Below are 24,742 nucleotides of genomic sequence, written 5' to 3' on the forward strand. Positions count from 1 at the left end.
GAAACTTCTAATTTAGTACGACTATCGACCAATGTGACCAGATTATAAAAAGATCAGTGACCATAATTATTTCTCAGACAGATTTTTTTCTCTCAAGTATATGATTTTCCATTGGCTTGAGTAAAACATTTGTCTGGGAAAGTTTTATGGTGCCGGGCCCAGTACTATTCGTAAATAAACATTTAACTTAACCATACCATATCGTGACTAAAACCATATCTGACACGCAAAAAGTGATCGTGATATTTTGTAATTAAGCTAATTGGAGGCTGTTAATAGGACGTAGATATAATACACCAAACCAAGGATTGGACAGTTTATATTTATAAGTTCTATAGATGTATTTTACAGCCTCTTGTTGTAAATATTAAAAGCGACCGCCAGATCTGGCATCCGTCCGAACATGACCCTAATCACAGGGACTTGTAACGTAGGTTGTGAGAAAGTCTGTTGTGTATACATGTGTACTAGGCCTATATACTATATAAAAGGAGAAAGTCTGTTGTGTATACATGTGTACTAGGCCTATATACTATATAAAAGGTCCTTTTATATAGTATATAGGCCTAGTACACATGTATACACAACAGACTTTCTCACAACCTACGTTACAAGTCCCTGTGACCCTAATTAGGTCAGGAAGTAAAGGATGTCACAGGGCAGCCTGTCCAAGCGATCGTAACGATTTATCACTACAATGACAGCTAAACCAGATTCCATGTTCAAAAGCTATTAAAATAGAGATAAAATATTTTATTGCAATGGAAATTGTGGAATGATTATATTGTGATGTTTCGAATGCGTTCAAATAGAGGGTTTATACCGTTTGATACACCGTTTCTGTATAACGAATAATTAGGCTTGTTGGACTTTAAAGCTTAACAATAGCTCAATGTCGACTTGATGATGAACATAATCTGTGTACGCACCATTGTATGATCATGCAATCAGCAATCTATACTGTTTAATGGCCAATGTTGTATATTGAAGTAATATCTGCTTCTTGATGATCTATTAAACTAATCATTGTCTTCATTAAGCATTGAGTGGTATTTTATCAAACAATATCATTGTCAATTTGTACAGCAACTAGATATTATAATATACCAATGTTTCCATTAGTAGTTAACATTAGACTCAAAACGAAAATTGCAGTTCATTTAAATTTAGTCTTGATTCCTAAGCGGTTTTTAAATATGATAAAAAACCTTCAACACACATTACATATTAATTAGCCCTCATGTAATGTCGTTCTATTACTAAAACATCGACTAATATACCTGATCCATGATTATGTAAATTATGTAAATACATTGCACGTCGTATTGCATAAAGATATCATTATGATTATTAAAGGATTTCTTGTTTTTAGCAAAAACAAAATGTTTTAGCAAAACAAATCATTATAAGTGTTTTAGCAAAACAAATTATTATAAGTGTTATAGACAAAAACTTGATAAATTGGTAAGTCCACTCTTCATTGAGTTTTTTTTTTTTTTTTTTTTTTGTCTTTTGTGCTAAAAACTTAAATTTTGTTAGCACAACTAATGTGTTTTATTTCTTTTATATAGACATGTTTCTTTCTTGAAATTGTAAAGAGAAATTTCCCTGACTATATAATATCATATGTCGTATTAACATATGATATTTGTAATCCAACAGGCTATTTGAGAATAATGAGGGCCTTAAGAAACTATTCTACAAGTTGATGAAATCAGATAACCCGGACAAGCTGGAGTTTGACCAGGAGAAGCTGAAGACACACGCCACTATCGTGATGCAGGGACTGGGTGCTGCAGTGGAAAGTTTGGAGGACTCGGTCTTCCTCACTAATGTCCTTATCGCTATGGGAGAGCGACACGCAACCTACAATGTCAAAAGTGAAATGGTTCCGGTACATAGAGTTTTCCTTTTTTAATTGAAAAATATCAAAGAACGCGGGTATCAAATCAATTTCAATAGAGTATATATATATATTAGTCCCTTCTGTGCTTATTTTATGGTGGTATATTTCTGCCACCATTCATTATTTGCCAAGATGATTAATCTCGTCATGAACATAACGATCAGTCGATTTATCAATAAATTGGTCAACTTTTATTGATACCAAAGGCAATTTATCTTCACAACGATGTCGACTTATTTATGTGTTATTTATTTTACTTAATTAAGCGACAAAATATAAGACAATTTGAAACTATTACAAATATATTCACTGAAATATGCCGTTTTACCAAGGTAAGTTGCATGATATGTCGGCTTACTTAAAGTGAATAGTCGGGCAAAGAAAACCAGTCTAAATGCGTTCATTGGCCTCCCAAAAGTTCTCACATATTAATACGACGGTAAAGTTCTGCTTAGTTTCCCATTTCTGACCATTAAAGTAAAGAAAAGTTGAAAGCGAGGCTGCGTGGAAATTTAACCACGGACATAGTGAGCCGGGAGGACGTTTTAGAATTTCCATACTTTAAATTAATTTCTTCGTACGCAGACAGATTTTGACGAGAAATTTTTTTTTTTTTCATTTCATAAGAAGTAAACTGGATACATTCACACCATTTTTACCGACTTTAGCCATCCTTGCCCGACTGTTCACTTTAATATCATCATGATAATTTTAGCGAGCGATATAAGATATAAATATATTTTTGATGGCGGGTATACTCTAATCACATATGTGTAATATAGAGTTTTAGTGTAAAATGTCATTATTACAGCCTTTTATTAAAGGATGGGTTGATAGATTTGTGCGTTTTATTGAACATTATCATTTTTACCTTCGTTTCTCACGATTTTTACATTGAGTTATTCCCCTTTGATTACTGAATTTTACTTTCCAAATTGCAGCATCTTTGGCCGGCCATCCGAGATGCCTTTAAGGAGCTGATGGGGGAAGACTTTTCACCTGCCGTTGAAAATGCATGGCTACACGTATTTGAATACATAGGCAGTAAATTCAAAATGGGAATTGTATCAGGGAAAAACAAATAGAGTTAACAATATATCATGATCAATTGCTTGGTGGATCATCAATCGTTTTTGTTCTAATTATATAGTGTTCTACGTTCGCGATCACTTTCATGATCGACTTATAAACCTAGTGCTAATTTTACACAGAAAACAACATAAAGACTGTACTTTGTATAAATCTAATGAAAATGAAGACACTTCATTTCTGACCCTCTCGTAATCCATCAACCCACTGTTGATGAACTGTTGTTACAACTATTTGTGTGTTATATCTAGAAGAAAATAAAATTATTTCTTTAATATATCTGTTTTATTTTTTTCAAGCTTTACATACGTTATCAGAAGTGGCAGCCTTTCTGTCCCAAAAGTAATTGCATTGCATTTTTTCACAATTCAATATTCAATGTTTTAGTTTAACATTATTCGATTAGTTTAATTATTTGGTACTTTTTACTTATTCGATATTTTGCCCCATTAATTTTTACCTTTTTCCCATATTCTTATCTGTTGACATTGGTTTTGAAAAAATCTTTAAACTTCCAATTTAGCATTTCCGTCATCATTGGCGGGTTCAGACAACATGAAAACATTCTTATCATTATTCTTATTTTATACCTTAAAATACATATCATAAACAACTTCTGGAATAAAACTTCCCAATACCCTAAAAGACATTCAAAATATCCCATATTAATGTACTTCTCATAACACAATCAAACTAATGGTGCAAAACAAGCTACAACAACAAGGGTCTGTCTTTTCTACAGAATAAAAACAAATCAACGATAGAATGACATTAATAAAATATAGCAATGTACATGTCTTTATTACACTTTCATCCACTTTATTCATCTATCATTTAGTTTAGCATTGTATCAACTCCGTTGCTAATTTTAGGTTTGAATTGAAGCTTAGTTAGATAACTCGTGGAAGTCGATTAAGAGAGAAGCTTGATAATGCTATCTCTGAAAAGGAAACCTTCATGCATCTTATAGAAGTATATTGTAAGTGTTACCCAAATTAGACTTTGTGTTGATAAATCAATCTGTGGCAGTTTTATTTAGATAACGCTTGATTTTGTGCGTGAAGGTGATGCCCTCAGCTCTTTTTGTTTATCGTAGGTCAGTTTTAATGTAAGGAGTATCTTAATTAGTATCTTCATGTGGTGTCTCGGGAATGGCAGGGACAAGGATATACGTAGGCGTACAATGGAAACCAAATTCATGATGTGTTTGGAATATTTGCATAATTTGAAATATGCTAAAGATGAAAAACAGTGAATCTTTAATACATAGTTATTACATAAATTGACAGAGAAAACGCGTCAACAGTTTAATGCAAATCAAGTTTAACAGAGTGAGTTGCAAAGCTCGTTAAACCACATTTTTGTGCTTAATATCACGTTTTAGACCAATTATAATTTAATTTAATTGATAAGGTAATTCAAAGATTTGTTCTTAACGACAATCCAATTACCTATGATTCATTCCCGGAAACGGATACAGATGTAATGGGTCTCGGACAAGTGATGAGATAGAATTAGAAAATCAGTAAAAACATGAAATCAACAGGAAAAATCCAATAGCAACACACGGTCTCTTCAATTTCATATGCGCAAAGAGAGATAACTCTACAATTTAGCGAGGCCGGGTTCGATTTACCTTATTTTCAGAAACCTTTTATTATTTCATTCTTCTTGAGACCCTGACGAATCCTACTGAACAGCATGCATTTATATTGATCTTTCTTTGTCAGTAACACTTGTCTATGCAGAAAATTGTACCATATGGAATAGTTTTGAAGACTGGTGATGAAGCTTTTATATCTGAAAATGCTCTTTAAATAAACCACGTGAACACAATTAAACCGCATGCATTGACGTTTATGTCTAACAATATGCACAAACAATAATCAGTGCCATATTGTATCTAACTAAATGATTAACTATTACTAAACCGACACCCGCCATCTATTAGTATGTCTAGATAATTCATGAAATGATTTAGATCATGTTACATAGGATTGTTTGAACAAATTGATTAATGCAATATTAATATTGAAAGTCAGTTTTAGCTGACAAGAAAGAAATTAATGAATATTGTATGAACATTTATTTTGCATGCAAAAAGATTAGGGATTATAACGATACGTCAAACAGAACACGACATAGAACGACAAAGGAAGAAAATACATGTTGAGGCGAAATATTGTTGCTATTCATTTCTAAGGAGTGTTTATTTAGATTATGTTGTGCTTCCATCACCCTGCATTTTGTTTATCTGTCATAAAACATTTTTGCGCCGCTGTCATCGTGGAAACGCTGGTATTTACTCCCACTGCTAGGCTTGGTAATGACAGAGAAACATTTAATGGTGTATTTGGGGTTCGTCCTGTTAGCTAAGGTAAGAGGAGCCAAAAAGGGCAGCCCTCGCTGTTATACGATAGTATGATAAACTATGTAAGTTTTCCATATTTGTAAAAACTTGCCTGATTTATGGGCTGCAGTGTGACCTAGCAGTGCAATCCCCTTATATAACGCCCGCGTGAGAACCGGTAGATGAATATGTGTTGTGACGAAATATGGAGATAACAGACCGAATTGTTGATGTAATAATGATCCAGTGGCAGGTTACAGTGTTTATATACGATTTAGTGTGGAACGTCTATTACAGTTTATGTAAAGAGGGATGGTACTAAAACGATCCACATAGAAAACAAAACTATTTTACGTCCTTTCTTGTAATCAGTTACCACACGTTATATCTGTGATAATACGCCGGCATGTAAAAGCCTCGGACTATTGTAGTTAGATCTCTAGCTGATAATGAATAATCATCAGCGGTCCACTTCGACTGGTGTTTTTCAGTCTAATGATAGACTCAGTACGTTAATTACTATGAATCAACAGGTTTGAACAATTTTATTTGTTTAAGAAATATACTACTGAAAACGGTGCAGAAAATAGCAACTTTTCCAAATTATTGACAGAGCAATAAATGACTTGTTAGGATGTGGAAACGAGCCTGTGTATCGGTAAACATGGTCTTGTCTGAAGCTATTATAGAACCTTAACTTATCTAGAAACACGGTTAACAAAGGTCATCTCGCTCCAACCGTGAAACGCTTCACAACATTCCCGAGACTGACATCGAAATAGGAATTCCTCCCACTCCAGTGGAAAAAAGTCTGGTTTTTATCCAATACCGCTTTCAAAGGAATGTTAATATACCGGGATCTAATCAATCCTGGCAGCAAATAAAACATCCACCAACGAATAAAGACATCCGTACAGCTCCTGTCAGGCTGAATTAGGAAAAGAAGCGCCAGAGAGGACAGTTTGTTTTTACTTTTATCAAAATAAATCAAAACATTAAATTATTTTAATTAAACTTGACTGTTTCGACTGAAGCTTTCTTTGTATCAACGTTCCAGTAAAATTGTGCGCAGTTTTTGAAATTTCATGTAAGTGATTATTTCCCGAAAAGCTGGAGACGTTAAGAAAAAGTAGTTCTTATTTCATATTATGATGCAAGTCTTATCAATAAAACGCAAATATGAATAAACATTGTAAACCATATTGGTTTTATACCGCAAATTTATCTGTATTTTCAAAATTGTTTGGCAGAGGAAACTTTGGCAAACATTTTAGAGACACACATCTTTACACATCTAGTTAATATTTGGATTAATTTGGTCACAATCTCAAATATCGATATGTTGGGATTGGCTGGACATACTTAGCCATTCTGGACACATACTTCCTTAAGCCACATTGATAATGACTTCGACCTGAAACCTTTCCGAAAGTCTTTAATAGGCTAGCGAATATTGTAAATATCTGCATCTGTAGAGGTTAGAAATACATGTAGGCGTTACCTCATGTTCACGGATGTGCTGCCAGCTCTCTCATGACAAAGAAACTATTGGAGCAACCGCTCTGCTAGATTTATTTGCATCAACGAATCCATAAATCACATCTAATTAAAAGACAAACTTATACAACTGAATCTATGAATTTCTTCTCATTGGTATAAGCAGGTGCATAATATTATTTGTTGTAGGATTTCTCAATTTTGTAATATGATAAACATTTAGCATTGCAGATGGCAATTGCAAATGCAAAGCATGTGCCGTAAACTATCGTTTTATCATGCACTTCCGTATGTACAAAATGTTTTGGCATAATTTGCCCGGGGGTCTTGGTTTCTAGACATTATTACATTTTAAAGGTACACTTCCTTCCACATTGAAAGGTCACTTAAATAAATAGCTTTATTTAACACGATGGCTTCCTACAAATGTTTGTTTATTAGTCGAAGAAAATAGTGCTGACGGAAAACTTCCGAAAAAAAATGCAGATTTATGAAGTAAGGCTAGGAATGTGTATATGCATAGGTGTTTTACTGTGGAAAATTCTACACCTGATAAAGTCGCTAATATTAATTACAGGTAGTGATTTATATTGGCTCAGGTTACCATTTTCCTGTCCATCATGCAAATTAAGACCAACCTACAGGTTAAGTAGGGTAATAAATTGTGACTTTACTTTGAATAGGTTTCTTCCAATGACCGATTTTATAGACGGATATGCGACTTTTAAAGTCAGAAAACACTTTTTACCTAACACCAACATTTCAGTATTTCCTGTAGGATGCTTTGCTTTGTTAAATATGTCATGTACTTTGAGGTATTTTGTCTCGGATCTGACAAAACAGTGGCCAGGAAATCAGAAGGTTCTTTCTCTTTCGGAGAGCAGATGTCAGAAATGTTTTGCTTTTTTTCAAGTGCGTTTTTACCATTAGATGTCAGTTAAGATATATTTGCGTTAATTTGTTATAGGAAATACATCTTGAAGATATAATAGTTTATATAAACTCTATCAAAAAGGGAAAAGTACATATGATTTTTTTCTCAAAACTCTTTCTGTACATTAGTGTAGTATTTTGTTATTGGATCACCTTATATTGTATTGATTGTATTTTCTGTGTACTTTTTCTTCGTGTTCATAAGGGTGGAAAGAATGCCTTCCTATAAAGTCCACTGTGAATCATTTACCTGCGTGTTGAATCACAAGGTAGTAATTATTATATTTTCCTAGCCTGTTCAGTATTTCATAAGAATAAAATATCTTGGTATAAGTAAATGAAAAGGCTGCTTGTTATTTGGTTTAATCTGACCATAATGTGATGACGTACTTTTACTGTTTATAAGTCCCTAAAAATGACATCTAGAGACAGTACACGTCATAAACCAATAACACTCTTCTGTGATTAGTGTCAATAGCAAAGAAATAGGGGTGGGCCTAATCGCAAGTCATCTTAACCCGATATCTCTGTTTATCTATTCATAAATGAAATTTAATCGTGATATTAAAGCGATAATTCTCATATATACCCGGCAGGTCAACCGTGGATAGATAGACAGTGCGTCCTTCACGTAAACACATCCCTGTATTAATCAAGGGTCGCCGAGTCGGAAATCTAAAATGTCACATTCATAATAACGTTCAATTAAGGCTGATTAGACTTTCCATGATTGATTTATTAACTTGTCCATCAGTAAGCTATTTTGACAGACGTCGCTGAAGGCCTGTTTAGTCTCCCATACACTGTAAATCAGAAATGAAATATGACTGGTGTCATTCCATTTCTTATTCAATAATGATATTGAATTTCATTTTCCAGATTAATTGAATTAATAACATTTCTTAGGTACAGCAGAAAGACATAAATATTGAACCGAATTGGCAAGCTATAATTTTCACTCTTTTAGGTACCCTTATGAAATGACTGCTGTTTCGAACATTGCTGTTTGTATCCCAAACGATGATTTAGTCTTTTGTTTTTATTCTTATTTATCGATCACAATTATGTAAGAGAAACTCTAACAGTGAATCATTATAAAAAGTGATTTAGAAACCTTTTACCACTGATGATAGACAGCCTAAAGGTACCTTAGTACAATGGTTTTATGCTACAGACCAGTAAAATATTGTCTCTATTGACGGAAATAAATCCAGTAGACATCAGACGGTCAATATGTTAACTTAGTGTTATGTCATATATGTATTATGACATAAGCATGCCGCCATTGGTGTTCGTGGAAATCGTACAAATTCTTCTTATTCATGAAGCTATGAAATGTTACTCATCTTATGAACAATGCTTAATTATTTTTATATTTAAGCGGAAACATTGAAGTCCCTGTTTCTTACGTTTAAATGATTTATCATTTTTTAAGAAACCTTCATTGGCTTTAAACGGTTGTATGCTTTCTATACAAGTGAAGGATATCATTGTATGAATGTTCACAACAAGAGTATAAGCTAATTAACTATAAACAATATAGGTCAGTTTAGTACATAAAGCTATAAATCCGTACTTAAATTCATGAACGTCTCTTGAAGATGCTAAGTAATTAGTTTCAGATGTACATTCGTTAATATGACACATCAACTTGGTGCACGCGACCCCAAATAAACGTTCATATTAACACATCCTCATATGACGTCACGACAAGCAGTGTTAGAGGTCAGCATGATTATCACAAATAGTATAATCCAAACTGGGGATTAGTTACACGTAATGAGAGCTCATTATCACCCGCACAGTAAACTAACAAACCGGAAATACTCTACGAAACCGGAAATAAAAGTTAAGATATGTTTGCGTTATTTGTGCTCCATCTCCTCATTCAATACAATATCTTAAAGTGAATAGTCGGGCAAAGAAAACCAGTCTAAATGCGTTCATTGGCCTTCCAAAAGTTCTCACATATTAATACGACGGCCAAGTTCTGCTTACGTTTCCCAGTTCTGACCATTAAAGTAAAGGAAAGTTGAAAGCATTGAAAGCGAGGCTGCGGGGAAGTGTCACCACGGACATAGTCAGCCGGGAGGACGTTTTAGGATTACTATACTTTAAATTAATTTCTTCGTACGCAGACAGATTTTGGCGAGAGATTTTTATTTTTCTATTTCATAACAAATTATACTGGATACATTCACACCATTTTTACCGACTTTAGCCATCCTTGTCCGACTGTTCACTTTAAGATAATGAGCCAATGAGTGAAGGAAAGCAAAGCCAGAGTTTCTGGAGATAAATAACCAACATTCAGCCAGTAGATAAGAACTGCCCCTCATGCTGAATCTCCAACTCCAGACCTAAATGACTAAGATTCCTTCAACTATATTACTCATTTCTATCAGATTTGTGTTGTCTATCGTGCATTTAACGTGTTCAGGGAATAAGTACCTTCTTATTGCACATTCTATTTTCAGCTATATTTGACAAAACTTTATATATATTCTGTACATACATTTAAAAACATTCCGTGATTTAATGAAGATATGCTGACATCAAATGTTGTGATTTTGGGATTTCAAGCTAAAGATAATATGTCAGTTCTTCTCAATACCGCATTATTGTCCTTCAAATGGTCCATTTGGAAATGTAGAAATGAAATTAAGTATAACAAAATAGAAATTGCTGTTGATCATATATTTAGGAAATTCCAATACCTATTTCTAAGTAATTTAGAAATGTTTATAAAATCAAAGAAAAAGAAAATTGTATCAATAAATGATGTTCAGAATATTTTAGATAAATTTAGGAATTAGCTATAGAATGCGATGATGAATTAAGAATGAAAGAAAAGTAATAAATGAGTATGAAAGATTCACAGAATGAATGTATCAATGAATAATATAAAGAAAGAGAAAGAGTAAGTGAATGATTGGAAGGTTAGAGAGAATATAGGGAAATGAATGTTGAATGAAAGCCCTCTTGCAAGAGGACAATTATGTACGGATGCTGAATCCAGGGTCCCAACCCTGGCAGTCATCTACGTTTATCATGTCTGGGGAATAAAGTAATTGGTTTTTAGAAAAAAAAAAAATGAAAATAATGAAATTTAGAAAAACTGCGGGATATGATGTCGTGTGACAACCCTAAAAAATTAAGAAAAACAGTTGCTAAATGGAATATTTTTGAAAGACATGTGACTTGAATAAACTAAAAAAATGTTAAAAAAAACCAAAAAAAAACCCAACTTTATATATCACATAACTAGCCCATCCAGCCATGTCATACGACCATGTCATAAATATCGTAAGGCACACGTATATTTACACTATAATAACGTCATAAGCAATTTTGACGTCATAATCTTCATATGACGTCGCATGATTGTCTCAGTAGACAGAAACGTCACATATAAAGTCGAAATTAAAAGTTTTACTAATATTTCAATTACTGAAAGTTATGTGATAAATAGAATCTTACGTTCTTGACTATGTGAAATGAAATGTTTTAAACTCGTGACATATCAAATTATTTATCTCGTTTGATAAATTTCATATCACACTCATGTAAGATCCTCGATATGTTATCAAGCAGATATCCTAACCAATTTACAAAAAATAGTATCAAGCTATTCTAATTTTTAAGGAAATACGTTCATTTCAGAATGTAAATCAGTCTACTTGTTTGGCGAGCCGTTGTTGAAGTCATGAACTTCTGTAATCCACTTTATTTTTGTGGCAACAAAATTTACAGGTAAAACGCGCAAATGTATGACTAGTATAGATTTTTAAAGCTTTTAAATTTACAGGTAAAACGCCCAATTGTATGACTAGAATAGATTTTAACAGCTTTTAAATTTACAGGTAAAATGCGCTATTGTATGCTAGTATAGATTTTTTACAGCTATCAAATTTACAGTTAAAACGTCCTATTGTATGGCAAGTAGAGATATTTTACCGCTACATATGTATTAAATTTACAGGTAAAACGCCATATTGTTTGGCAAGAATAGATTTTTTACAGCTATTAAAATTACAGGTAAAACGCCCTTTGTATGGCAAGTATAAATGTTTTTGCAAGTCGCGATTTATTTTCGCGAATTCAAATCTCCCACGAAACACAGGAAAATAAATCTCACTCGCAGATAAGATGGATGTCAAATGTGGTGGCGAAGAAGTTTTAATAGATCAAAATGAAAAAAAATATAATAAGCTGAAAATTCAATATTTCTATTATCGACTGCAGCATCGACGTCTATTACTTTTGGATAGATACGGGTTACTGGATGAGTTACTTCGTTGTTATGTATATATTTTTATGTATCATTGTATTTTCGTAATATATATGTAGTACATGTAAAACCTCAATCTTAATCGTGACAAAAGGATTATCTTATCAAGTAGGAACCTTAGGTTTAATACTGTCGATTACTTAATCACACCCTATTGTCGACAAAACATCATTTATGTAATCTGTTATGTTAAAATCTGCAAGAAATATTTTTTTCGAATATCATTCATAATAATAATAACAGTAATAATTTTCAGATTTAATGTTTTTGTCTGGCTTTTAGCTGTTCGGTATTCCACGGTACATGTTAATCATGGTTCAATAGTCTATCAATGATACGGCTCACCCTAACTATTTTACTGTTTATTTTACTATATAATTATCTCCGATATCATTCTTTCTCTCTGTTATATTGTCTTTATTTGTCAAACGTTTATAGAGAACATCATTATCTGATGCTGTTACATTTCACTGTAATCTATTTTCTGTTTATTGTCGATTTTCCATGTTTCACTTCGCAGAAGTTTACATAAGTGAATGACGAATCCACATGTGTCATGCACTTACAGTTCAGGAGCCTACACAATGTCATCACTACGTCAACAGACTCACAGGCCGGACATCACGTCATTTGATATACAAGTATTTCAAGGTCAGATTTGCTTCAGATTAGTCACTCCAAATTATTTATAATATGTATAAAATTTAAATTAATTTGTCAGCTCTGAGAAGCTTAAGGGAAATAGTTGTCACAAACACAATATTGTTGTTAGATATTCTTAAGCTTTCAAAAAGTGAAAAACTGGTGTTTTTGTTCTATGTGTTTTATCTTGGATATTGGGTTTATAAAGAAAGTAAAAATCAGTTTTACTAAAACTTAGCATCATCATCATCATTACCACCACCATCATTATCAGCATCATCATCATCATTACCACCACCACCATCATCATCATCATCATCATCATCATCATTACCACCACCACCATCATCATCAGCATCATCATCATCATTACCACCACCACCATCATCATCATCATCATCATCATCATCATCATCATCATCATCATCATCATCATCACCACCACCATCATTATCAGCATCATCATCATCACCACCACCATCATTATCAGCATCATCATCATCATTACCACCACCATCATTATCAGCATCATCATCATCATCATTATCACCACCATCATTATCAGCATCATCATCATCATTACCACCACCATCATTATCAGCATCATCATCATTACCAACACTCTTACCATCAAATAATAATTATAAACAGTATTATATATAATATTACACCTCCTTTTTAATAACAGTGTCTGTGAAATTGTGTAGTTGAAACACATCATAAGGCCGAAAAATAAAACTTCGTGTTCCTGTTGTGGGAAATAAACATCGAAAAACAAGGAATCGCTCATAATTTTGGGAATAATAAACAATTTACGTCCTCGGTGGCAGTGTGATATGAAGGTTTATTTACCCAAAGATGTGATATTTTCCTCGGGCAAGTCCTCGGCAAATATGACATCTTCGGGAGAATAAAATCCATATACTTTATAATATCATAACAACCCTTTTCGTATGCATCATTCACTGTACAAAGACAACAGGAGATTGTTATCTAGCAGTACATGCATGGGTTTTATCCACTCAGAATCTCATTCAACCTTTTTGCTTCGTTCTCTGTTTTTCTCAAGGATACAGTGTAGTAAACAGTTTATTCAATTATTTGCAACTTTGAATGGGAAAAATATACAAATGCTGTCAGATATTACTGTTAAGTATCTCTCTTAGCTTAATAGAATCAATTATCTACTGTTTTAGTAGTGAGAACACTAATAAATTAGCGTGGATATAACAGCTATATATAACGGTCTGTGACGCCGGAATACAGTCAGTCTGTCACTATATTTAAGATTGTGAATGCATACCTGGCACTGGTTCAGATTGCATACCGGCCTTTACAGTCCTGTCAAATTATCTTATATTCAAAACGTCCTTAATTGGGTGAATTATATAAGGTTAATGTGTTGAGTACCGTTTGGCCTTTTCCATTCCGAATTTTCATATCTTACGCCTTTTGCATTACTCACGATTTAAGCAACGAGGAAATGGTTAAACGATACACGCATAGTTTAGTAAATATCCATGTTAACGACTCCATTTCTCACTTAATTGTTTTATTTGATTGTTCTTTAACGGTGTAGTGACAGCATATGTCATTTCAAGCCTTCTACTGGAAAGATCGGTGACAAATTGGTAATAGAAATGTTTTGAAGAGTTAAAGAAAAAAAATAGATGGAAACTGATATGAAGTATTATAGACATGTTAAACGTCAAATTTGTAGAGTTGATTTACATTAAGAGCTCATTTACTTGCGATTTCTTTATCAAATACAGTTTTCAGAATCTGACAACAAATCATGTGTTATTAAAGTCAAGTTGATACATGGGAACAGAAATGACCTATACTGTACAATATTAAATATTCATGTGTATTTTCTTTCAAATAATTCGTGCATTAAACAATTCGCAGTTAGCCGATGAAACAATGATGAAAATTATATATAAATCATTCGCGTTTTTTATTTTCAGGATTACATAGCAACCATGAAAATAATGAATATTTCTAAACACCAAAATGTATTTTTAAAAAACCGGAGGATAAATCGTTTTTTAATGTTACAAAATCTCAGAATTAAGAATTTCCTAATCTACGAGTTTACATGCTCTCAGATCTATATAGATAATTGTTTGATTAATATTCAATATTCTGTGTTTAGATTTGACACTAGATGATTTATCAATGACAACCTGTGATTTATATTTCACATGTCTTGACTTGTTACAGATAACATATAGATATTGTTTTACATTGAATCAAAATTCTGAGAAATCTGTTGATATGATCTCAATATGGGACGTCTAATAGTCTTGTATTCTTGAATTCTTGTGATGAACCTACTGAGGACAATGGTCGTTTAATGCTAACGTTTTCTATTAAGGAGCCCATTACTCATACGAAAAATTGGTGTGTAAACATATTAAACATTTTTACTTCAAAACATTTATTAAAGTGAACAGTCGGGCAAGGATGGCTAAAGTCGGTAAAAATGGTGTGAATGTATCCAGTATAATTTCTTATGAAATGGAAAAATAAAATATCTCGCCAAAATCTGTCTGCGTACGAAGAAATTAATTTAAAGTGTATAGGAATCCTAAAACGTCCTCCCGGCTGACTATGTCCGTGGTTACATTTACATGCAGCCTCGCTTTCAATGCTTTCAACTTTCCTTTACTTTAATGGTCAGAACTGGGAAACGTTAGCAGAACTTGGCCGTCGTATTAATATGTGAGAACTTTTGGAAGGCCAATGAACGCATTTAGACTGGTTTTCTTTGCCCGACTATTCACTTTAACGACATAATTAAAAAACTAGGCGGAATTTATTTATTTCTCCATATTACCTCAATTTCCATAGATATACATGTAGATTTAGATTGGTGAAATCAATTTTAAATTATGAGAGATACATTGGTGATTGGTATTAATAATATAAATAAAGGTTACACAACGAGTGATTGTTGGATATGGAATTTATTACACACGAATGGGTTATTTTTTTTTAAAGTTACAAAAGACACGAGGTTAAGCGAGTGACTTTTGTAACTTTTAAACAATAACTTACGAGTGTGAAATAAATTTCATATCTAATAACCCCGAGTTGTGTGACCTGTTCTACCATAATTAAATTATCTACAAGAAGGCCAAAACAAGATAATGTTATTTGCCGACATATATGCAAATAAGGTATAGTGATATAATCATAAGCATGTAGGCACTCATTAACATTAAAAAAATCTTAATTGCTTGAATAATGTTTTAATAACAAATAATTTTAATTATGAACAACTTTTCCATGCATTCCTACTTACCGAACGCCTTTTGGAATCGTGATTTCTATAGGTTCTTGAACAATAACCTTATCAATGTCGAACTTCATTGGGACATGTTTACGGCAAAGTGACATCTGCTTCCCGCCAAATAATCATCAAACCATTGTAACCAAGTTAGAGTCCGGCCAAGGTGCGTTAATTCTAATGAAAGACATAACACTAAATAAAAGACAATTATGAAGTTTGCGTCAATAGTTTATGCTACGAATAGGAAAGCAGGAACGATTTCGACGCCGTCACTCATTCGGTTTCAACAGCGATCAGAGTAAAGCAACATGACGTCATACGATAATTGATGACGTCGTTTTTATGTTAACCATGCTTGTATGGAGCAATTCATCTAAGAATATTTTCTATGGGGCGCGTTAGTGCCCCATATTGAATATATTCTTAGAGGAATTGCTCCATACAAGCATGGTTAACATAAAAACGAAATCCAATCCCTATATTTACACTGAAACGACTTTTTATTTATATTTTATGCAATAAAATCGTCATTTGAAAGTGACGTAATTATTCAATAAAAGTCGGTCAAAAGTGGGAGGAGCTTACTCAATTGAACAGCGAATGATGACGCTTCACGTAAGGTAGAATTATTCATCCGCGACGACAAAAAAGTTCAATATTTTAGTGTAAAATAAACATGACAAACAAAGTAAATTTCAGAGATAATTTTATTTAATCAGATCAGAACTTTAAATATATATTCAATTTTGCTAAAAGTTAATATATAGCGTAATAACATAAAGAATTTGTACACGGCCACATGTGTGAACTCGGTGACCGTTATTGTGCAGCGATGCGAAGCTGACGCACGCTTACACACTGGAGTTTGCCAAAGTTGTCGGACACCGATTTTCAAGTAACTCAATGTGTTTGAATTGTCGTCTGACTTGACGGTTTTACATCCTTGGGAGCCATGTGATTATATAATCTACGCTTAGATCCATATCGCCATCGATAGATGAAACAAATTCACTTGTGTTCGATGGATATAATGTATTTGTGGTGACGCGGAACTGTCAACACGTGGATTATTAGCGGTGCATGTTTTATAATACACATAATTAAATTCTCAAAGAACAAAGACAAGAGGATATGTTTATAACTGACCTCTATCAGAGGGTCTCACACCCGTCTACCCCAAAGACTCGATCGTAGGACGAACATAGGCACAGAGGTAATGTTTACATTTGACATCCATCATTTTTAACAAAAATGAAAGCACGTCGCCCCGGTCGGGATATTTTTCCGTTTCTTTATACAATTGTTAATTTAAAAATTGTTTGAATCATATATAAATATAAAACATGTATATATCGTTTACATTTTTCCAAAATTCTATGAAAAACAACAATATACACGTAATGTTGCGTCAAAATGTAAACAAAGCCATGTGTTTCTTTTTTAAAAAAGTAGTCCTTTTACGTTGCACAGAACATTTCCTTACGCAAGTTCAAAGTTCAATGTTACCATGCAGTTATGGTAAACAAAATCGGCTAGTATTAGCGTATAGTGACCAAACCTAGCAAGTGTAGATATACGATAATTGATGACGTCAACAATCTGTGACGTGACAATGACAATTAAAGTAGTTCAGGTCAAAGTTTAAAATCTCGACCAATCAAAAGACAGGAAGGTGTTATTCCACTAGTGGAATATCAATTTAGTTATCCAACACCCAGCGGCCTGAGAGTGGAATTACACGACGTATTGTGGTAGAAAGATATTTATCACATACAACTGGCCAGTTCACATTGCAAGACACACTTATGATAACATATTTGTGACATCACATGTAATAATGATGTCATAATCAAAACATGACGTTGCATTATTGCCTCGGTAGCCGGAAACATCACATCCGAGCCTGAATTCGTCTATTGAAAGTTTTGTCTTTATTTCCACAATTAATACTTATGTGATAAATGTAATCTTAGATCCACTTATGGCTACGTAAAATGTAATGAAAGAAAAAGTTTAGGTGGAAGGAGCTAATTAAATTGTTGAACTCATTTTACAAAATTCCTATTTATTTATGTTTTTATTTATTTTCGTTTATCGACTTATTTCATATCTAAATTACATCCATTGTGATCCAAAAGGTAAAATCATGGTGTGAATGCCTTTTTCTGTCAAATGGGGTTCTTTGAGTTGTAAGTGTAAATGATCGTGTAACATGTTAATGTGTAGGCGATTAGTGGTTGTAATAATTAGCGTTCCCAGATCCGTGTAACATGTTAAATGTGTAGGCGATTAGTGGTTGTAATAATTAGCGTTCCCAGATCCGTGTAACATGTTAATGTGTAGGCGATTAGTGGTTGTAATAATTAGCGTTCCCAGATCCGTGTAACATGTTAATGTGTAGGCGATTAGTGGTTGTAATAATTAGCGTTCCCAGATCCGTGTAACATGTTAATGTGTAGGCGATTAGTGGTTGTAATAATTAGCGTTCCCAGTTCCGTGTAACATGTTAATGTGTAGGCGATTAGTGGTTGTAATAATTAGCGTTCCCAGATCCGTGTAACATGTTAATGTGTAGGCGATTAGTGGTTGTAATAATTAGCGTTCCCAGATCCGTGTAACATGTTAATGTGTAGGCGATTAGTGGTTGTAATAATTAGCGTTCCCAGATCCGTGTAACATGTTAATGTGTAGGCGATTAGTGGTTGTAATAATTAGCGTTCCCAGATCCGTGTAACATGTTAATGTGTAGGCGATTAGTGGTTGTAATAATTAGCGTTCCCAGATCCGTGTAACATGTTAATGTGTAGGCGATTAGTGGTTGTAATAATTAGCGTTCCCAGATCCGTGTAACATGTTAATGTGTAGGCGATTAGTGGTTGTAATAATTAGCGTTCCCAGTTCCGTGTAACATGTTAATGTGTAGGCGATTAGTGGTTGTAATAATTAGCGTTCCCAGTACCGTGTAACAAAGACCAAGGGGTGTTAACTTCTATACCGTGAAGAGGAATTATAACACTTTCACCAAATCCATATCAAAACCAGTTGGCGTAATGTTGCAGTTGATTAGCGTAGGACCTACACAATTGTAATTCCCTATCGCCTTTAGACAATTACCATTTCTTTAGAAATCATAACCGGCTTTACAGGATTTGATATGTAAACAATTTTGATCCAACAGCATAGCACTAATAAGAGGACAAATAGAAAACGGAGCACAAACGATAGACGAAATGCCGGAAAAGTAGAGAAAACACGTGTATTGTGTTTGATTTGTACCAGATGGTTATATTGTTATATGGAAAGAAGAATTGTGTTATCGGGTGAATGGTCACGTGACACCTATATCTGTGATTTATATATATATATAAGATATAAATATAAATGTTTATCTAGCTGTTATATTAATACACGTGGTGTTGGTCGGATGAGTTTGTAATATATACGGCGTATAGTGGGCCAGTATTACCACGAGGATCACACACGGCACACGGCGAATCGTCTGCTCGTACTCATTGGATTAGTATTAAAACGGACGATAAATGCCAGAGCCCGTCAGCTGTGTACTGGTGTGGAGCGTCAATGGATTATTAGCAGCACGATTTACCATGTAGCGATGTTATCAATATATCAACAATATCATAGAATGACAACGATAAAATTTATCACATTTTAAAGCTCAAAGAATAACAAACCATATAAATACTATTATTAACGTTTACTAAACGGAAGTTATACTGCGTGTATCAGTACAGAACCGATTAAGAATGAATTGGGATAAAAGGAATAGCCATGTTGCGGTCAGAATCGGTTGTATTGTCCAAGCTTCCATTATGATGTACGGATGATTTTGTGATTCTGAGGAGGAGGACTTGCTGCCGTTCCAGTGTCCAGGACCGTTTGTCACTTAACAATGTCCCCGATGTATCGACATGGATTTACTACGGTATTGTGGAGTGTGGTGATTGTCTTAGTTTGTCATAGTATTACTTTGTCTGAATCTACTCTTTCTGTATCGGAGATTCAAGAAACAGGAAAGGTAAGTCAATTACATGCATTCGTTTTATAATAACGATGTATTTCAGTATATGACCTATACCAAATACATTGTTTTGTCTTTTTATTTTATGTTACTACATACCTCATTTGTTGTATCCATATTTATTATTGTTGTTTACTAATTTCATTACTAGATCTATCCCTTTCGTAAATGTAGGTTTACATTTACATCAATCGATGAATCTATTTCTAACGTCGTTTAAATTCATTAAAACTTTAATATATCCAATTTCTCTTTATGCATTATTTTTTATGCATTATTGTCTACATATCTCTTCTAATTAAGTTTTAGCTGTTAAGTTGATGTAATAACGTTATATAAATTCCATTGATTGATATATGTTAATTTTGTACTTCATTATAGACATCCATTGATGATATCGTTTTTGTATTTCCGATTTCTTAATATCGTTTGCGTTATCCTTTTGTAATTATAATTCATCGATTACATAATTATATATATATGTCGGTTTTTTATCTTATCACATGCCAAATGCATTCCATTCATTCTGGAAATTTACTATTCACATTTCATTAACGAAACCACACTTGTAGTGTAGTGATCGTTTACTGTGCACGAAGAAATTATGGAGTACTTCTAAACTTTATAAAAAAAACATACAGTACATAATCCTTTGTTTGATTTCTATTACCGGTGGATATTTTTCTGGGTGCGCATTGTAATTTGTAATTCTTTTCTTCTATATCTGGTGCAGGTAATTCGAGACAAAAATTACAACTGGTTGCATTAAAGACATACATATTAACTGAAGGCTAGAAATATAAAAAGTGCATAAAGTTACTTAAAAGTCACACACAAAGACTAGAATTAACTTACAGTTTTACGTCCTTTGGAGGACGAGAAACAGGTACATGTAATAGGGATGGAATTACAATGATGATGTAGGTGATATTACACAGCCATCTAATCATAGTTATTATACGTCGTTGGAGATAATGTACAGGAATTATATGATATTAATAGGTAAAGCCTGTTGATTTGCTTCTTAATACGATGTATCCAATTACATGTTAATAACGTGACATTAAAAACGTTAGAAGTAAGATTTTGTTTCGTATGGGTACAATGTATTTTTTAAATACCTCTATTTCACACTTTTTATGAAAGTGTTATTACATTTTTCTAGATACTGAATCACAGTTCACAATCTCTTTAAATGGTGTTCATATAGTGAAATACGTCTATAGCTTTTTATCCTTACACAGCTTCGCCAAATTACTCGAATACAGTGCTTAATCATCTATTACAAGATTTTTAATTGCGAAAAAAACCCAAACAACTTAACGTGCATTAAGTTACAATAAGCACACCTTGCAATACTCTATATTATATTCTTTAACGGATATCATAATCGAAATATTTTATGCTATTTAGGCTTTTAATATTTCTATGGCAAAAATGTTGGGGAAAACGAGGGGATGGGTAAAACAAAACTCCAGCTTTAAATCACATTGGTTCACGGAATGAAATGTTACAGCAAAATCTCATCATATTAATATTTAAAAACAAAGTTAATGATTTTAAAAATATAGCATGATATGCACACTTACAGAAAGGACTGATATGAACTCTATTTGATATCTGTACAAAATTGTATTTTAAAAAGTTTTTATATTTTTATTTTTATAAAATATTTATAAATAAATGAATAGATTCTTCCTGGGTAATATAAACGATATAAAACGCGCGGAATGTACGTGTTACGGGACATCGTATGATTCTCTCCTCGTCTATGAGTCAATGTAGTGAGTACAGTGGTTCACGTTTATAAACAATGCCTGTCTAACACAGGTACTGGCCTACCACTACAATACACACGGTAGACATATGTTAGAGAGCAGAGAAGAAGCACTCGTATCACAGGCATAGTCTCGTGTGCTTACGTTTATAATTTTAATAGTCTGGTAGCGTCAGGTTTGATTTTAAGAAAAAACGATTACATTTGATTCCTTCTTATGACGAAGTAAACCAAATAGGCATTCGGTATTAAATTTACGAGAGAAAAAACAGCGCTTATTCAGAATTCCAATAATCGAGTGATTTAAATTGTTTTAGATACAATGTAATGGGAAGCAAACTTTCTTTTGTCCTAAAACAATAAAACATGACCTGTTTCACTGACTAATGCCCTAGTGCTGTATGTGAGTTGTTATATAACCTATTATACGTCTGAACAGCAGGTGTACGAGTCTGCTTTGCCGACCTTTGACCGGCCCTGATCCCTGAGCCATACTCGTTCATACACCTGTCAGACACAGGTCGTCCCTCTGATGTGTTACTCGTGTAACCTGGAATTAAACACAAAATTAAATGTTGACACTATGTACATACAATTGTCGAAATAAGCAAAAATCTGATCCAAAATGATAGTTTGGTGATCATAAGCAGTTTAAATAAGGAAATAAAGAGCGCGAGTGGACATTCCCATTTCATTTAAAACAAAAACATAATTGTTCCAAATAAAATAAAATAATGCATCATTTGTAGCTGAAATTAACGTTAAACAACAAACATTTATATGCACCAATGTTGATAATAACAGTCATATGATGATGAAACCAGGTCAAATTATCTGGTAAGTAGTATTACAACGCAAAGCTAGGTGTTTTTTTTAGAATAATGCATATGAACAAATGTTTCTAATATACATGTTGCTGGCTGCAATATTGTAGCTCAAAAGACTTTTTGACAGAAAATGGTGTCGTCTTTAGAACTACAATTGGTGCCTATTACTGCTAATGGAGCAAAGTAATGATTATGCAAACCATTATAAAACGTTTGATATCGCTTACCTACTAGGCAATAAAACTGAACCACATAAAATATAAAATTCTCATCGAGGCATTATCTTTTTTTACATAATCCGGGAATTTCTAAGAGCTGACTATTATAGGATTATAAAAAATCCTGTACATGTTAACATGTATGTTGTCAGAATAAATCTATGTATCTATGTATAATACATATGAAGGTCTTTCTGAAGGGAATTTATACGTCAAGTCCACAAATTGTGAATTTGACGTCTTGTGAGCGGTACGGTAGATATTAAGAATGGTAGTTATGTTTGTTTTGGACAAAAATAATATGTAAATGCATGTATATGCATAAAATAATTGGAAACCTACAAAAAAGTATAGAAAACTATGCCCGAGTGATTTTCGGAGGCAGTGCTCCACTACGACACATAGGGACCAATTCGTACCCGGTCGAAAGGTATAGTAGGCCGGGTACGTATATTCGTTCTAGCATGTTGCTAGTAAGATATAAGGAATACTGGTAATATAAAGCATCAACATCTTTAGTCTATAAAATCAAATACATTATAACAGTGTAATAGCATCTGACTTGTACATTACCAGTATAAATGCTCTAACATGCATTCGTGCATATCTCTTTACTGTTGTGATAAATTTAGATTCTTTATGATGACGCAACAAACGAGAAACCCATGATGGATGCAATCTTTGTTCGCCCTCATAAGATTTGACTTGTTACCATAGGGGCTTGTATAATTGTGAAGAGACCACAAACAGCATACAAACTTCGAGCTAGTAGACAGGCGAACAGACCGACTGACAGAAATAGAGAAATAACGACAATACAAAGAGAAAAAAATTACAGACGGAAATACGAAACAAACCAAACATGCAGACAGACAGAAAACAAAACCACATTAGACAACACCGACAGAGAAAAGAGACAAACTGATAGGCAGACGGGAAAACTAGACATTTTCGTGTATATTCAAAGATAGATAAGATATGCATAATTCAGGGACGATATAGCTGGACAATTAGACACCTACATTGAGACGAGCTAGTCAAACAGACGTTTACCATACTGATTTATGAGAAAGTTGTCACACCCTATCTCGTGTTGGTGAAAAAAGTCCTTGTACTTTTGAAGCACGTGCTTTACCTGGCACTTGTACATGTTTATCAGTTTGAGGATAATTGCGTGAGACACCCCCTTCTCAGCCTCTTGTCTTTCCACACAACAAACTGTATGTGCCATGTGCGCTCACCACACCCCACCGCGCATAGTGACTACTGTTTTATGATAGTGATAGGGTAGTTGCCAGACGTTTAGCAAGTTGATTATTTAGAAATGTCTCAGGATAGATTTTTTTCTGTTCTTTTAAAGCTAGCATGCCACTAACTTACCCCTATCCTATATGAATGGCATACTATCGTCAGTAAATCAGACTTCGACTTATCATTATAATTTGAGTACTATCAATTGAGCGGAAGACGCTTTCCGTTGAGAAGCTTCTGATTGTATCGATAATTATATGAATGTTTATTTAAGGACCAGCATTTATTATCATTTTTAGCATTTAAGTAGGGACACCAATTTGTTTTTTTTTTTGTATTGTGTTGAAATCTGAGATACTTTGACGCACGTTTAAATTCATGAAATCATGTAGAATATTCGCGATAAATTATTCTATGTTTTAGCGTTGCATTAGATAATTTATCTATTAAACCTTGTAGACATGATCATGTTAAACGAAAATTCTAAAGACATTTTAGTTTTTGCAATACAAATATTTACATATATAATCATATTGGTGACTTAAATTATCCTTATGGTATTTTACAATGACCACATTATTTTACCAGCACACTCGCGTCACGGAGTTTGTTTGATAAACTCCTAAT

The 24,742-nt window shown here is 33.4% G+C and overlaps 2 protein-coding genes across 10 annotated transcripts in view; both read left to right on the plus strand.

The window, feature by feature from the left end:
- The window catches only part of LOC138318980 (neuroglobin-like), a 134,701-nt gene extending 131,429 nt beyond the window's left edge, over window positions 1–3,272 (plus strand). The window contains exons 2-3 of one of the 2 annotated variants that reach the window (XM_069261843.1): window positions 1,663–1,894; window positions 2,848–3,272. In XM_069261843.1, coding sequence (XP_069117944.1) covers window positions 1,663–1,894; window positions 2,848–2,991 — 376 coding nt within the window. In that variant the 3' untranslated portion in view covers window positions 2,992–3,272. Of the gene's footprint in view, window positions 1–1,662; window positions 1,895–2,847 lie in introns of those variants that run through there. The other variant, XR_011207937.1, reaches the window with a different exon arrangement.
- A 16,144-nt stretch (window positions 3,273–19,416) lies between these two features.
- Window positions 19,417–24,742, plus strand: part of LOC138318981 (SPARC-related modular calcium-binding protein 1-like) — a 66,067-nt gene continuing 60,741 nt past the window's right edge. For 4 of the 8 annotated variants that reach the window (XM_069261844.1, XM_069261846.1, XM_069261851.1 and 1 more), the window contains exon 1: window positions 19,418–20,039. In XM_069261844.1, the coding sequence (XP_069117945.1) occupies window positions 19,914–20,039 (126 nt within the window). In that variant the 5' untranslated portion in view covers window positions 19,418–19,913. Of the gene's footprint in view, window positions 20,040–24,742 lie in introns of all 8 variants that reach the window. The other 4 variants (XM_069261845.1, XM_069261847.1, XM_069261848.1 and 1 more) reach the window with 2 other exon arrangements.

Source organism: Argopecten irradians, chromosome 3 (genome assembly GCF_041381155.1).
Source record: "Argopecten irradians isolate NY chromosome 3, Ai_NY, whole genome shotgun sequence".
In the NCBI taxonomy this organism is placed as follows: domain Eukaryota; kingdom Metazoa; phylum Mollusca; class Bivalvia; order Pectinida; family Pectinidae; genus Argopecten; species Argopecten irradians.